General features: G+C 52.0%; 4 protein-coding genes across 4 annotated transcripts; 3 read left to right on the forward strand and 1 right to left on the reverse strand.

The window, feature by feature from the left end:
* Window positions 1-462: 462 nt before the first annotated feature.
* Window positions 463-3817, forward strand: AA0111_g4073 (AMP deaminase; the record flags this gene model as incomplete). Its single annotated transcript, XM_028650031.1, has 4 exons — window positions 463-472; window positions 528-2056; window positions 2102-3222; window positions 3280-3817. The coding sequence occupies 4 exons, from the start codon at window positions 463-465 to the stop codon at window positions 3815-3817; spliced, it is 3198 nt and encodes a 1065-aa protein (XP_028508319.1).
* Window positions 3818-4139: 322 nt separating this feature from the next.
* AA0111_g4074 (hypothetical protein) lies at window positions 4140-4831 on the reverse strand (the record flags this gene model as incomplete). Its single annotated transcript, XM_028650032.1, has 2 exons — window positions 4140-4623; window positions 4677-4831. 2 exons carry the CDS (start codon window positions 4829-4831, stop codon window positions 4140-4142), a joined length of 639 nt encoding a protein of 212 aa, XP_028508553.1.
* A 570-nt stretch (window positions 4832-5401) lies between these two features.
* AA0111_g4075 (hypothetical protein) lies at window positions 5402-7701 on the forward strand (the record flags this gene model as incomplete). The annotated part of the gene is made up of 5 exons (XM_028650033.1): window positions 5402-5668; window positions 5720-6816; window positions 6865-7127; window positions 7193-7621; window positions 7682-7701. The coding sequence occupies 5 exons, from the start codon at window positions 5402-5404 to the stop codon at window positions 7699-7701; spliced, it is 2076 nt and encodes a 691-aa protein (XP_028508552.1).
* A 1245-nt stretch (window positions 7702-8946) lies between these two features.
* AA0111_g4076 (hypothetical protein) lies at window positions 8947-10549 on the forward strand (the record flags this gene model as incomplete). The annotated part of the gene is made up of 2 exons (XM_028650034.1): window positions 8947-9020; window positions 9181-10549. 2 exons carry the CDS (start codon window positions 8947-8949, stop codon window positions 10547-10549), a joined length of 1443 nt encoding a protein of 480 aa, XP_028508318.1.
* Between the last annotated feature and the right edge of the window lie 2339 nt (window positions 10550-12888).

Below are 12888 nucleotides of genomic sequence, written 5' to 3' on the forward strand. Positions count from 1 at the left end.
AACGAGTGCAGATGGTTCTAACCAAATACTCGCTCCGATCCGGCGTCTGAGCCTGTCCCCTCGGGTATCTTCATCTTGGTTTATAGAGCGCATTCATGAGGACAGCATTTCAGAGTGCCATGTAGGTGGCATTGCAGGCTATACATGTCTGTCTCGGCAACAATGGCTTGACCCTGCCGATAGCATCACAAGCCGAGGATGGAGGGGCCGACTAAGCCTAGTAAACTTCCCAAATGAAACATGAATGCTTATAGCCTCCATGTCTTGTTCGCCATAGGTTGTGTCCTTGTACTAGAAGAGTCTGCAGAATGAGCATGCCATGGAGTCATCGAATCCATAATTTACAAAATGGCACGGGGCCAGGCGACAGGCCGGCGGTCTCCGAGGCGCGTTCCTGGTGAGGCTCGTCTCTAAAGTTTGTGTTCGCTCTAGCAACCGCAACTACCACCTCTCCACAGCACCATGTTGAAAGGTAGTACATCCCAATCCCTCGATACGAGACAAGCAGAGACTGATTTGGAGACCAGGAGCCTTTTCTGCCGACGCAGATGCGTCTCCGGACTTTGGCCCTGCCCACGATGACCAAATTCCCTCCTCTGAAGAAGAAGAACTGAGCCATGACTTGTCTGAAACCGAGGCTGGCGGTAGCGGGCGTACACGACTGAACAACGGTGCGACTACAACGGCGCAGGACAACGCCGGCACCAGCGATGAGGAAGAGGACGACAATGGTATGCTGCCCCGCGACAAGCAACGACGAACTGCCTTCTATGACTATACTGCAGAGAAACAGATGAGCCACACTGAAGCCAAGCAATTCTACCAACGGCATCAGCTAGAGACGCAGTATGGAGGCTCACAAGCAGGAGAGGCATACAGCCCTGCTATGCGCGCAAAGACATTTCCCGCCAACTTTGGCACCACAGACAATGTAGACTTCCAAGGCAAGGCAGAGAGCATTCGCTCTAGGAAGAGCAACGTCACGCTCGCGAATCAAGGGCACCGGTCCAACCTACCTATCGGCTTGTCACACACAGAGCAGTCACAGGATCCACGTCGACACATGACTCAACATGGAGCCAACACTGCAGGTACCGGCAATGACGGCGACGCCTTTCTCCAAGCCGATCAACAAGCCCGATCCCATGCGCAACACCCTGGTCTCCCACACGAAGACAAACCGCTTTTGGCTGAGGAAGGTATCCACGGCGCGGGCGCAGGTATAGGTGTTGGCACGGGCGCAGGAGGCTTCGCCATGAATGATTCCAGTATCACCACTGAGCTTAGCTCAATCTATACGAATATCCAGAAAGTGCTAGATCTTCGTCACAAGTACATTCGCTTGTCTCTACAGCGCAACTTCGATAACCCCAAAGACGACCCCGCTTGGCGCATCTACCCCACTCCCCCTGAACCAGTATGGAACGACTCGTCTAAAGAGCGTCGCAATGCGGGCAGCAGCTTGCAGAACAGCGGGATTCTAGAGCCCAATGAAGCCCCAAAGCTCCCTCGCAAAATGGGAACCAACATTGGTGAAGACTTTCATCTGGAAGACTGCCTTCCGGTGCCAGGCCCCGGAGAGATGTCGTTCCGTCTGGACGAGAGCGGTGTCTATCAGGTGTATGAGACAGCTAAATCTGCTGAGCTCGACACGCCTATTGTGGCCATTCCTACATTGCGCGAATTTTACATCGATCTCGACGCCATTCTTGATATATCCTCCGATGGACCGAGTAAAAGCTTTGCTTTCCGTCGTCTCCAATATCTTGAGGGCAAATTCAACCTTTACTACCTGTTGAATGAATATCAAGAAACGGCCGACACTAAAAAAGTGCCGCACAGGGACTTCTACAACGTCCGAAAGGTAGACACACACGTTCACCACTCAGCATGCATGAACCAAAAGCATTTGCTGCGCTTCATCAAGTCTAAGATGAAGAAGTCTCCGGATGAAGTGGTACTGTTCCGTGATGGCAAGCATCTTACGTTAAGGGAAGTGTTCGAGTCAATCAACTTGACCGCGTATGATCTGAGTATTGATACTCTAGATATGCATGTAAGTACAGACATTCCATGTTGCGACAATCTGCTGACTCTGCAGGCTCACACGGATTCGTTTCATCGTTTCGACAAGTTCAACTTGAAGTATAACCCGATTGGTGAATCACGTCTCCGAACCATTTTCTTGAAGACAGACAACTTTGTCAAGGGCCGATACCTGGCTGAAATCACCAAAGAAGTCATATCGGATCTCGAAGCGAGCAAGTACCAATTTGTCGAATGGCGCATTTCCATCTACGGTAGAGATATCGAAGAGTGGGATAAGCTTGCGGCTTGGGTCATTGACAATAAGCTGTTCTCGCCCAATGTACGATGGCTGATCCAAGTACCCCGTTTGTTCGATGTGTACAAGGCTACTGGCCTCATGGACAACTTCCAGCAAGTTATCGTAAATGTGTTCCAGCCTTTGTTCGAGGTCACCAAAGATCCATCAAGTCACCCTAAGCTTCACGTTTTCCTGCAAAGGGTCATTGGGTTCGATAGCGTCGACGATGAGAGCAAAGTTGAGCGACGCGTGTACAGAAAGTTTCCGTTCCCGAACGAGTGGTCCACAAAGCAGAACCCGCCATACAGCTACTGGATGTACTACCTCTTCGCTAATATGTCGTCGCTCAACGTCTGGAGGAAGCAGCGCGGCTTCAACACTTTCCTTTTGCGCCCGCACTGTGGAGAGGCTGGCGACACGGATCATTTGGCTGCCGCTGTACTATGCTGTCACAGCATCAGCCACGGCCTCTTGCTCCGTAAAGTGCCGCTTCTCCAGTACATTTTCTACCTTGAGCAAATTGGTGTCGCCATGTCGCCTCTTAGCAATAACGCGCTGTTCTTGGCATACGAACGCAATCCGTTCTTGAGTTACTTTCGCCGGGGTCTCAACGTCTCGCTATCGACAGACGATCCTCTACAGTTCGCTTTTACTAAAGAGCCCCTCATTGAGGAATACTCGGTCGCGGCGCAAATCTACAAACTGAGTGCTGTGGATATGTGTGAGCTAGCCAAACATTCTGTGGAGCAGAGCGGCTTTGAGCATGTTGTTAAGCAGAAGTGGTTGGGTAAGAACTACCATCTTCCTGGCGTCGCTGGCAATGACATGGCGAGATCCAATGTGCCTAGCATTCGCGAGGCATTCCGGCACGAAACACTTATGGGTGAACTAGCCATGTAAGTTTGTCAAGTAGAAGATGCAGTTCGATGGGTTTGCATACTGACAGCGGATAGGATCGATCGCTATACACGCGCCGCACAATCTGGTAGCCACGATCTCACGAGCTCTAACCTGCAATCCGAAGTACCTCAAACACCAAAGTCGCTCCAAGGAACGCACCCCACCTCTCCCACGCACGCTTCTGCAGGCGGCAACCAGATGTTTTCCAAACTACCTCCTGCTCAAGTTGCCCGCCTCAAGCCTTCGACCTCGACAACCGACATGGGTAGTCTGCACGGCCAGCCAGCCTCGCCTTCCGGCACTAAAGACGGTGGCAGCTCCAGCATAACTGTAAACCCCAGCACTCTCTCAGTCGCTCAGCCGACAGAAGCATACGAGGAGCCTGACCAGGGTCTGACGCGCTCAACGAGCACTGTCACGCTAGACGGAGAACCTAGGTTGTTCCCTGGTATCGTCAGCAGTAGGAGTAGGAGACGGAGCACCAGGAATAGTCAGGCTGAAGACGGAGATATGACAAGTTCGCGCTCGAGGCTCCGAGCGGGAGATGCGGAGAGCGTCATGGAGGAGAGGGACACTGATGATGAGGATTAGAACCGTTCCTGGTTTGCTGGGCACTGTGTATGTTTAACGATAGAATGAGGACTACGAATTGTACATGGTCTTATCAATGACCCGGAAATCTAGTCTGTATTATGATGCTCATGATCCTTGCTATATACAAAGGGCGAAAGTAGAATGGCTGACATGCTCGTTAGGGCAAAGCCCGAGGACCGTCGATAAGAAAAACAATTATGACGCTCCATAGTCTCACAAGATGCAGCTGGGAGTAACACATGAACGCCCGCTTTGCTCCGGCAAACAATCCAAAAAAACACCTCCCAAATCACTAAAAATCAACCTCCTCTTGTGACGCTCACGAATTGATATTACGCGAGTAACAGTCCAAACACCAAGCATCCCCCTCTTCTCCAACCTCTACTATGCACTTCTTGCAGATGGCCTTGCTGCACCCTACACATTGCCTCGCACAGATAAAGCACGTCCGCCCTTCGCACCTCCTGCAGTCGAGGTAATTCTCCAAGTCCTTTCGTCGCTTAGGCGCCTTGTTGCAGGCGTGACAGGATCGCAAGTCGGAAACGGCGTGTGATTGGCTTTGGCATGTCGGCGGAAGATCAAAGTCAACGTCCATCAGATGTGATGTCGACTTGACAAGGGGCGCTTTTGGACTGAGGCGTTTCAACTGCTTAACCGGCCGTCGTTCTGATGTGTATTCGTGTTGTTTTGATGGGAAGAGGGAGCAGGGTAAGTTGCTGTTGCTGTCGAAAGGCGGGGTACTGTGGAGATGTAGACGGTTGGAGTCGCGACTGGGTGACGGCCGATGTTGGCGTGTTATGTTTCTGAACATGCTGTTAGTTTTGGGGTTTGATTTTGATAAAGCATGAATACTCACTGTTGTGGTCCATCATCGGCGGCCATCCTCTTTCTCTTGCCCAAGCCGGCGGCATGTTGTTGGTGAGCCATGGCATGCCAGTAATTTGGCGAGTCGTCGTATTGTCGCTCGTGTAGTGTGTTCGGACCGAAAAGGTCAGAGGTGATGTAGACCATGGCGGCGGGTTGCGGTGAGAGTCACGGCGGAGCGGAGAAGCTGTTGTCGGGCTCGACGGCGGAAAGTGCAGCGGCGGCGGCGGCGGCGGCGATGGCGTCAATACAGGAAAGGAAACACCAGGCAGAAACAAGACGAGGGCTATCGAAGACGGCGGGGCCAAGGCGAGCAGACAAGAAGGGAGCGGACAGAGCGATGGACGGCGAGGAGGGTCACCAGGACGGACTGGAGGGCGATGGGATGTTGTCGGCGGCCTTGATTGATGCTCGGCCATGTACCTGACTAGCGCAAGCCACCTGAGCAGGCAGCCAACAGCCAGCGAGTGGGCCCCCACAACACGCTTCACGTGTCGCCAAGCAAAAGGTCGCGACTCACTAACGCGCGACGGCGCAGGGACAGGGTGAAACATCGACGACGGCGTAGACAGACACCACCCCAACCCTTAGCATACCACTCCCGGCCCTCTGGCGATTGTGTCATGCTTGCCACTCGTGCGTGATCTGGGATGAATGTAGCATCTCCACAATACACTTACCCCACATTCTCGCATCCTACCCTGCGAGCCGTGAGCCATGGATAGCGTCAATGTCTCCGAGTTGGTCGCGCGACTCGGCGCGGAGGAGGAGTCGGTGCGCAAGATGGCCGTCTTCAAGCTGCAGAGTGCCATTGGCGACCCCTCGTTTGCCGACGTCTTCATATACGAAGGCGGTCTGCCCAAACTCAGATTCCTGGCCCTGCATTCCACAGGCAATACACTGGCATACTGCCTCACCTCTCTAGCACGCCTGCTGGAGCTGGACAAGGGATGGGACCATGTTACCGATGATTTGGTCGCGAGAGTGAGTAGACCAGAGAGGAACCATCAACAACATCTAACAGTTGTGCAACAGATAGTCGACCTTGTGGTCGCCCAACCTCTCGTCAACGTCAATCGTGGTGCCATGTCAGTCCTCGCAGCCATCGTCGGCCACCCCTCTCATCGCAACTCTCAGGAAGGAACCACTGGCTTCCAGCGCCTGAAGCCTGCCGTCGATACTCAGCCTGAGTTCCTACCTTCCCTCGTCGAAAAGATCGCCTCAGCCGACCACGCGCTATGTGCCAACTCGCTGCAGCTTATCAACGCCCTCATGCGAGATGCCATCACAAACGACGCGGCTTTTGAGTGGCCCAAGTTCATAAAGCAGCTGCAGGAGCTGGGTGTGATCAAGAGCGTATATGGACTCATGCAGAGCTCTGCGATACAGGATTTGGCCCATCCATTGCTCGACTTCCAGTCGTTGACCAAGATACTGTTGCGAAACTGGAGGGAAGAAAAGGTCGATTTGGAGAATCCTGATCACAGAAGGGCTATCCGGGGGCTACACACAGCGAGCAAGCCAGAGAAGCCAGACTCCGACTCCAAGGGAAGCAAGAAACAAAATCCAGACAAATGGAAACGTCTGGGCTTCGAGACTGAATCGCCTGCGTGGGAGTTTGATCAGACTGGCTTCCTAGGCCTCATGGATATTACCGACTTCGTCTACAAGAACGAAGACGGATTTCAGAAGCTCTTACTGGAGCAGTCGGCAGAACCACCCGAGCAGCGGTGTCCAATTGCGCGTGCAAGTTTGTCTGTCACCCAGACTCTGTACGAGCATTTCGAAGTAGACAAGCCTGATGACTTTGACTCTCATAGACATACTGACTCGCGAGCCAATTTTGACCGCGCGTTCAAACCCCTCTTGCTCCACTGGTCTAGATTGCACACGAGTGGGTTAAATGCTTTCATCAGACTGTGGAAAGCCGCTGGCGCACAGACGGAGGACTTTGAGAAGATTGAAGAGCTTATTCGCATCTTGATCGAGCAGGTGGTGGGTCAGGCGCCACGCATGAAGGACGTCAAAGATGTGGAGGAGGATCTGACTGAATTCGAACTCAAGCGTCTGAGAGAGCTCCAGATGGAAGTACTGGAGCTGACGTACGAGGACGCGTGGGGCCATCATCTGCGGTATGCTACATGTTTTCACATGATTCGCGCTCAGCTAACAGTCCACAGTCAAGTCCGTGACGAACTCAACCACGAGGCTCTGCAGTTCGTAAAGGAGCAGCGTATACGATGTCTGCTACAAGGGGCGTGGTTCCCTATGGGTATGGACTACGGCACAAGTGCAGGTCCAGTAACCGGCAAGGCCCTGGATCGTTCTGTGCCCTCAGCATGGCGTTTTGTCCGATTGTCACACAACCGGCGATATCTGCACTATGCTGATTTTGACGAAAAGACGGCGACTGAGCCGAGATTAGACACACTGCAGGAGAAGAGTAAGTGTAACGCATCCACGCGTCCCCTATGGTTTGCGTTACTGCCATGGCTGACACATGTACAGTCGATCTATCAATCGTCTCTTCGGTCGTGAGCAATGTCTCGGCTTCGGCTCCGTCGACCTCATCATCTGACAGTACAGTCAGAACCCTGCTAGGCCACGAGCGAGCTTCTACGTCGACCAAGATCACGATCCACGGCTACCTGCCGCCGTCCAATCACTCGCGGCAGGCTTCCAGCGGCTCAGGCGCAGGGCGGAAAGAATCTGTCCTGCTGCATCTGCATCCTCAGAGCCACACCCTTGCTTCCGAGTGGCTTGATGGATTGCTGATGCTGTTAAACCAACAGCCTATAACCGCCGATACCAATAAGTTGGCGACCTTCATAGGCGGCTACGGGTTGAAGATCCGTCTGCTCAACGTTCGATACGAAGACGTTGGGCTGGAGGAGCCAGTACTCCCCAGCCGTGAGGGACTGGATGACGAATACTACTGTACGTGCGCTTTTAACAAAACGTGGCACGGACTCAATACTGACTTGTACGCCAACGCAGATGACATTGCGGGTGCCTGAAGATCTAGAAGATGCTTGTTTGTGAACAGGACTCTTCGACAACAAACATCGATCTCCTGCAGGACTTGGTGAAATTAATGGATCCGCCAATATCCAAGCGACAGGTTGTTGGGAAGCCTAAGTAGACGCTTCCGAAAGCCTAAACTTTCTCGATGCGGGACTAGACGATGGCGGGGTCTACCACGATCGCCATGTCCCCGGAATACGTCTGTCAGCCTTTAAACTGGCAATCAGGTACCGCACCGATATTTGGGGAATTATATTAGAGACATTGCAGGGGCAGTGACGTTTGTGTTGGAGCTGGAGCTGGATGCGCTTCTCTTGAGATACCCTTGCTTGTGCTTGTGCAATAAACTGCAGTTAGACCAGATTGTATGGAGCGTGCATGCGTGTTGCTCAGCTTGTCGACGTTACACGGCGCATGCTCGACGTTGTGCAAGGCGTCTGGTTGTCCACGGCGATCTGTGCGATATTAACCCCGTGACACGTTGGCTGAGGTGTTGATCCGGCGACTTGGTCGGCACGCGATAGGGCAATGGGGCAATGGGTCAATAACGCAATAATGCAATATTCCAGAAGCAAGCATATTGATGACGAGGCTAAACGAGGTACAGTTGAGAGAGCATGTATCGACACCACCAGCCGGGTCGCTCTGGCAGCGGTGTGTCGCACGCTAACTATCGTGGCCCCGCTGACGGTGTGTACCTGGCGGCCGCGGGCCTGAAACAGCGGACGGGCAAGGTGGAGAGAAGCGGGGATGAGGCATGCCTGTCCAACCTGACTCAACCAACGAACGCACACACCCAGGCCTGCTCTCGGATACTTCAGCCACGGCTCTACTACAGGGCCTAGGTGTGAGGTGGAGAGTAGGAGTGCGTCTTTGGCGGCGCGTTAGCCTGCAGCTGTAGCATCCCGCGACACGAATATGCAGCCGCCCCAAGTGCGAGCGACAGTCGTACGGTGCTAAGCCCACAGATTGTTTCTGTCTCCCCAGCAGTCGTTCTGTTGGCCTTCATATAATTCCTTCTTCTTCGGACTTTCGCTTGCTGCTGTTCGGATCGCTCTCCGGTCGATCATCGAGAACAAAGTATAGCATTGCTCAACCAGCCTTCACGAGACGTGCCCGACGCACAGCTTGGCCACGGCGTCAGGGCCGCCTTTCGCAGCATCGATCGAGCAGACAACCGCACATGTGCCTGAATCCAACATTGCGCCTTCGCCGACGTCGAGTTCCGAGCCGAAGCCATGAAGAGCAAGGTCAAAGGCACTATTCTGCCTTTACAACAGGCGGAATTCGACGCCCTGCCGTATTCAGTCCAGTAAGTAAATTCCAAGCCTCTGATTTGTTGAGGCGTGTGATAAGGGCGCGTTATGCACGCGCATATACCGAATCCCCCACCATGACTTTTGTGTACCTTGCAGTAGATGAAGGGTTTGTCAATTATGCCATGATGCCAATGCTAATCCGTGCCGCTACAGGAGAAAGTACTTTTCATCCCTGGAGCGTTTGCAGATCCGACAACAGGCCTCCGACGAGCCTACATCAGGCCGCTCGTCCCAGGCCAGCACCTCATCCAAATCACACCGGCCTTCTCTATCACTCGGCACCGGACGACGCAGACGCAAATCCGAAAAGGCCGTGCAATCTCACGACATCTCCCACGTCGAGCTGGACTTTTTCCTTTCTTTGCCTGAAAAGGTACGCAAGCAACATTTTTCCCGCGAAGAGCAGGCACTCCTCCAACAAAGGCACCAACAAGCCTTATTTCCCGACGACCAAGATATCGAGTGGGCACAACAACGCTTCAACGACTTTCATTTCGACTTTCCCAGCCCTCCGGTCGACCTTCCTGAACGCGGACGCTCACGACGACGTTCTTCATCGGCCTCTTCGACTGTCAGCCCTTCCCGCCCTTCTTTCGGGCCGTCTGCTACACTCGACACGAGCAAGGACCGAAACAGGCATTTGCTATATCTCGACACCATGGCCACACCGATGTTTACGCGAAGAGAGATGCCGATAGATAACATGAGACGAACAATGTCACTTACCTCCCACCCCGTCCGCCACGGATCCTCATACATGTCGGACCCTCCCTTCTTCAATGCTAGGCCAAGAGGTCTTCACCAACGTGCGCACTCCTCTTCGCTCGCAACTCACACGTTACCATCAACGCCTTCACCCCTTGTTGTCGATACCGAAGCGACCCATTACCAAGATCCAGAGGCGAGAAAGAAGTTGCGCATGTACCTTGCATCACCCCAAAAGTTCGATGAAGCGATCGAGTTCGGTTTCCCATCGTCGGCAGGGAATGACTCTGCTACACCACACTTCCAGCTACCCCAGATCGACAACCATGCCCGTAAGTTCAGTCGAGACATGCAGACCTTCCTCAGAGACGGGCAGTTGTCCTTTTTCGAAGACAACAATGAAAACCAAGGACTGGAGTCTGACGCTGGCTCAGTAGCCGACATGGACTCACCCGCTACGCCTTCTAGCACCGGACTGTCATTCCGTATGCATTCTCGCCAGATCTCGCATCGCAAATTCTCAGTTGAATCGCCCGCTCCTTCGCCTGTTCACTCCGCCAACGGGCAGTTCAACCGAGAGATGACACTTCGTATGACTTTGACCCGGCCCGATTTACGAGCTGACGAAGATCAACTGTATGGTTGGCAAAGCTCGAGCCCGAAAACTCCGAAAGACGACCCATTGGCACTCGAAGATCTGGTCTTTACCGACGATATGACAGGTACCAAGGGCGCATTCTACGTCAAGCCAAAACCACGCGGAAACCTCGTCAGCCGTTTATTGAAGCGTGCCAGCCTCAAAGCAACAAGTCGCTGACCTACACTTTGACCTACATGTATTGGCCTATTTCTTACATAAACTTTTCCTTATCTTCTCTAATAAAGACCGAGAGATCTGCTGCATTTCAGCGAGCGGTCTTCTTTCCTTGTTCAAACTTTTTTAGACACTTCACGGGCTTCCAACTGTACGATTATCACGATGCACGAACCGAACGATTCGAACGATTCAGATGCATGAACGAGGCGTTTTCCTTTCATCCCCCACAGCCAGCTACCCTGCTGGCTTCTACTTAGCTAGCCAAGACCATTACCAAGAATGATACCCATCCGGCAGTAACCAATATCGGTCTGTCGCTTTCCCAAAGTCACATTTTCGCTGTCCATGACAACAACAGATCTCCTGTTTGGTTCTTTCCCATCCACATTCGGTAATTGGAGATTTATCATCTCAAATAGATTGAGTTTATCGTTTCCACTATCAGACTTTTTCAGAAGAATTGATCGCCCGCAACGATCATGACTAAGTCTTCGCGCCCGGAACTTTACCTATCCGTCTGCAATACCCCATCTTATCTCTCCACATGTTTCGCCAAAGTCCGACTACCCATATTATCCGTGGTGGAGCGATCTATATCGCATAGATCCTAAGAACATGGGTTGTGTGTGACGTTGCTCTTTTCATCCTGTAGCGAGGAAAGGATCAACATTACAGTACATGTGCCATTTGCATGCAGCATCCCTTACTTGATGCATTGTATGCGTTCTACTGTGCTAGGAGCTGAGTGTTCCAGTGATGATGCATTCGGGTTCCAATAGCATGATCAGGACTGCTGGTATAACTACGTTTATCGGATAAGCCACTTTGTTTGGGTCTTTCTCACAAGTCAGTTTCTCAAATACTTTCCCAGAAAACTATTTCACCACTGCCTCAAGTCTACATATTCGCCCATCGCCGTCATGATAGGCAAACTAAACAATGATGTCGCGCAGCACAGCAGAGATCATCCGATACCCATCGCTCTCTGAAACATTGGTCAACTTTAATTCTCACCTCAACTCCACCTTTCCCCTCCGGTCAAGCTCCACTTCGACGTCAGGCTGAACTTTTGGGTTCTCGGGTTCCCTTGTCGGTACACGCGAGTGAAACTAGTGAACTAGATGCCGAACGGAACTGCTTTGATCGTATGGTACGCTAAGTTTCAGCTTCCGTCCAGATTTTCGTCCCCAGCAGAACTCTGGTACTCGATCTTGCGTTCGCAGCGCGTATCGCGCGCGGCTTGGTTGCGGCTACAATAGCCTTACTCATGGTTTGTCGGCTATAGGATGGATGAGGTTTTCCTGACGCCTGGACGCCTGGATGCCTGGAGATCATTGTTGGTACAAAGTCAAAAGTATAGGATATGGTACTATACGTGGTAGTGCTGTAGATTCAGGGCGATCGACGACAAAAGGAAGGAAAAGGATAAAAAGCTACGACACATGCATATCAATGTTTGCCATGCGAAAATGTTCATGGGAAAGCCGTTAAACAGAGTACGGTGGCTGAAAATAAGGTTTCTCGTGATCAATTGCTTTTTCGCGCCCTTGCTCATGTTAAGTTAATGTGGCAGCACTGTGGCAGGTGCTAGGCTGGGAAGCTGAATAGCTAAGTTGGAGAGGGCTGTTGTACTAGTCAATGGATGTATATGTGGCTTTCGTTGATCCATGTCATGGGTGTATTGACATCCTTAGCTTGTTACCTTGGAGTCTTTGTGTTTAAACATTCAGACTAGCGTAATGGTGGTACGATCCGCTAACAGCAAGGCCACATGTCAATATTGTGCCGGAATTAAAACGGTTATCATGATGTGGTATTCTGTAGCATCGGATGCACGACAAAGTCGTTGAGTTAGGGTGATTGCCTTATCTTGGTCAAGTGCCACACGCATATACTGCGTACGAGTACAGCACAGTAAAGCCGAGAACACTGCGTATGCTGGGCATCAACTGGGAAGGACTATGTGAGTACGAGATCAGCAATGGGGACAACTATTCGGTACGCGCGCAATTGTCCACGGCCGCGGTTTTCGTTTTTCATGTGAGTCAAGCTAGAAACGTCACTCATCCTAAGCCGTTAAGATGAGGTCGTCCGGATGCGGTATGTGGAAAAGTAAACACGATTCATGGGTTTTCTCTTTTTGTCAATGTGCAGAAGACAACGTGTCCCGCTACTGCAGTTCCATGCTTCCCACATGCAGACTTTAATTGCAACATTCATGCGCTAGATGCAATGTGAGTGTTTGCTTTCACATGCAAAGTCGAGGCATTTCCCAGAAAGGTATTTGACATGAACAGCTTCGAACTTTTCATTACTCGTGGTATACTGCTTCTTTCGCT

Source organism: Alternaria arborescens (assembly GCF_004154835.1).
Source record: "Alternaria arborescens strain FERA 675 chromosome Unknown contig_7, whole genome shotgun sequence".
Lineage (NCBI taxonomy): Eukaryota > Fungi > Ascomycota > Dothideomycetes > Pleosporales > Pleosporaceae > Alternaria > Alternaria arborescens.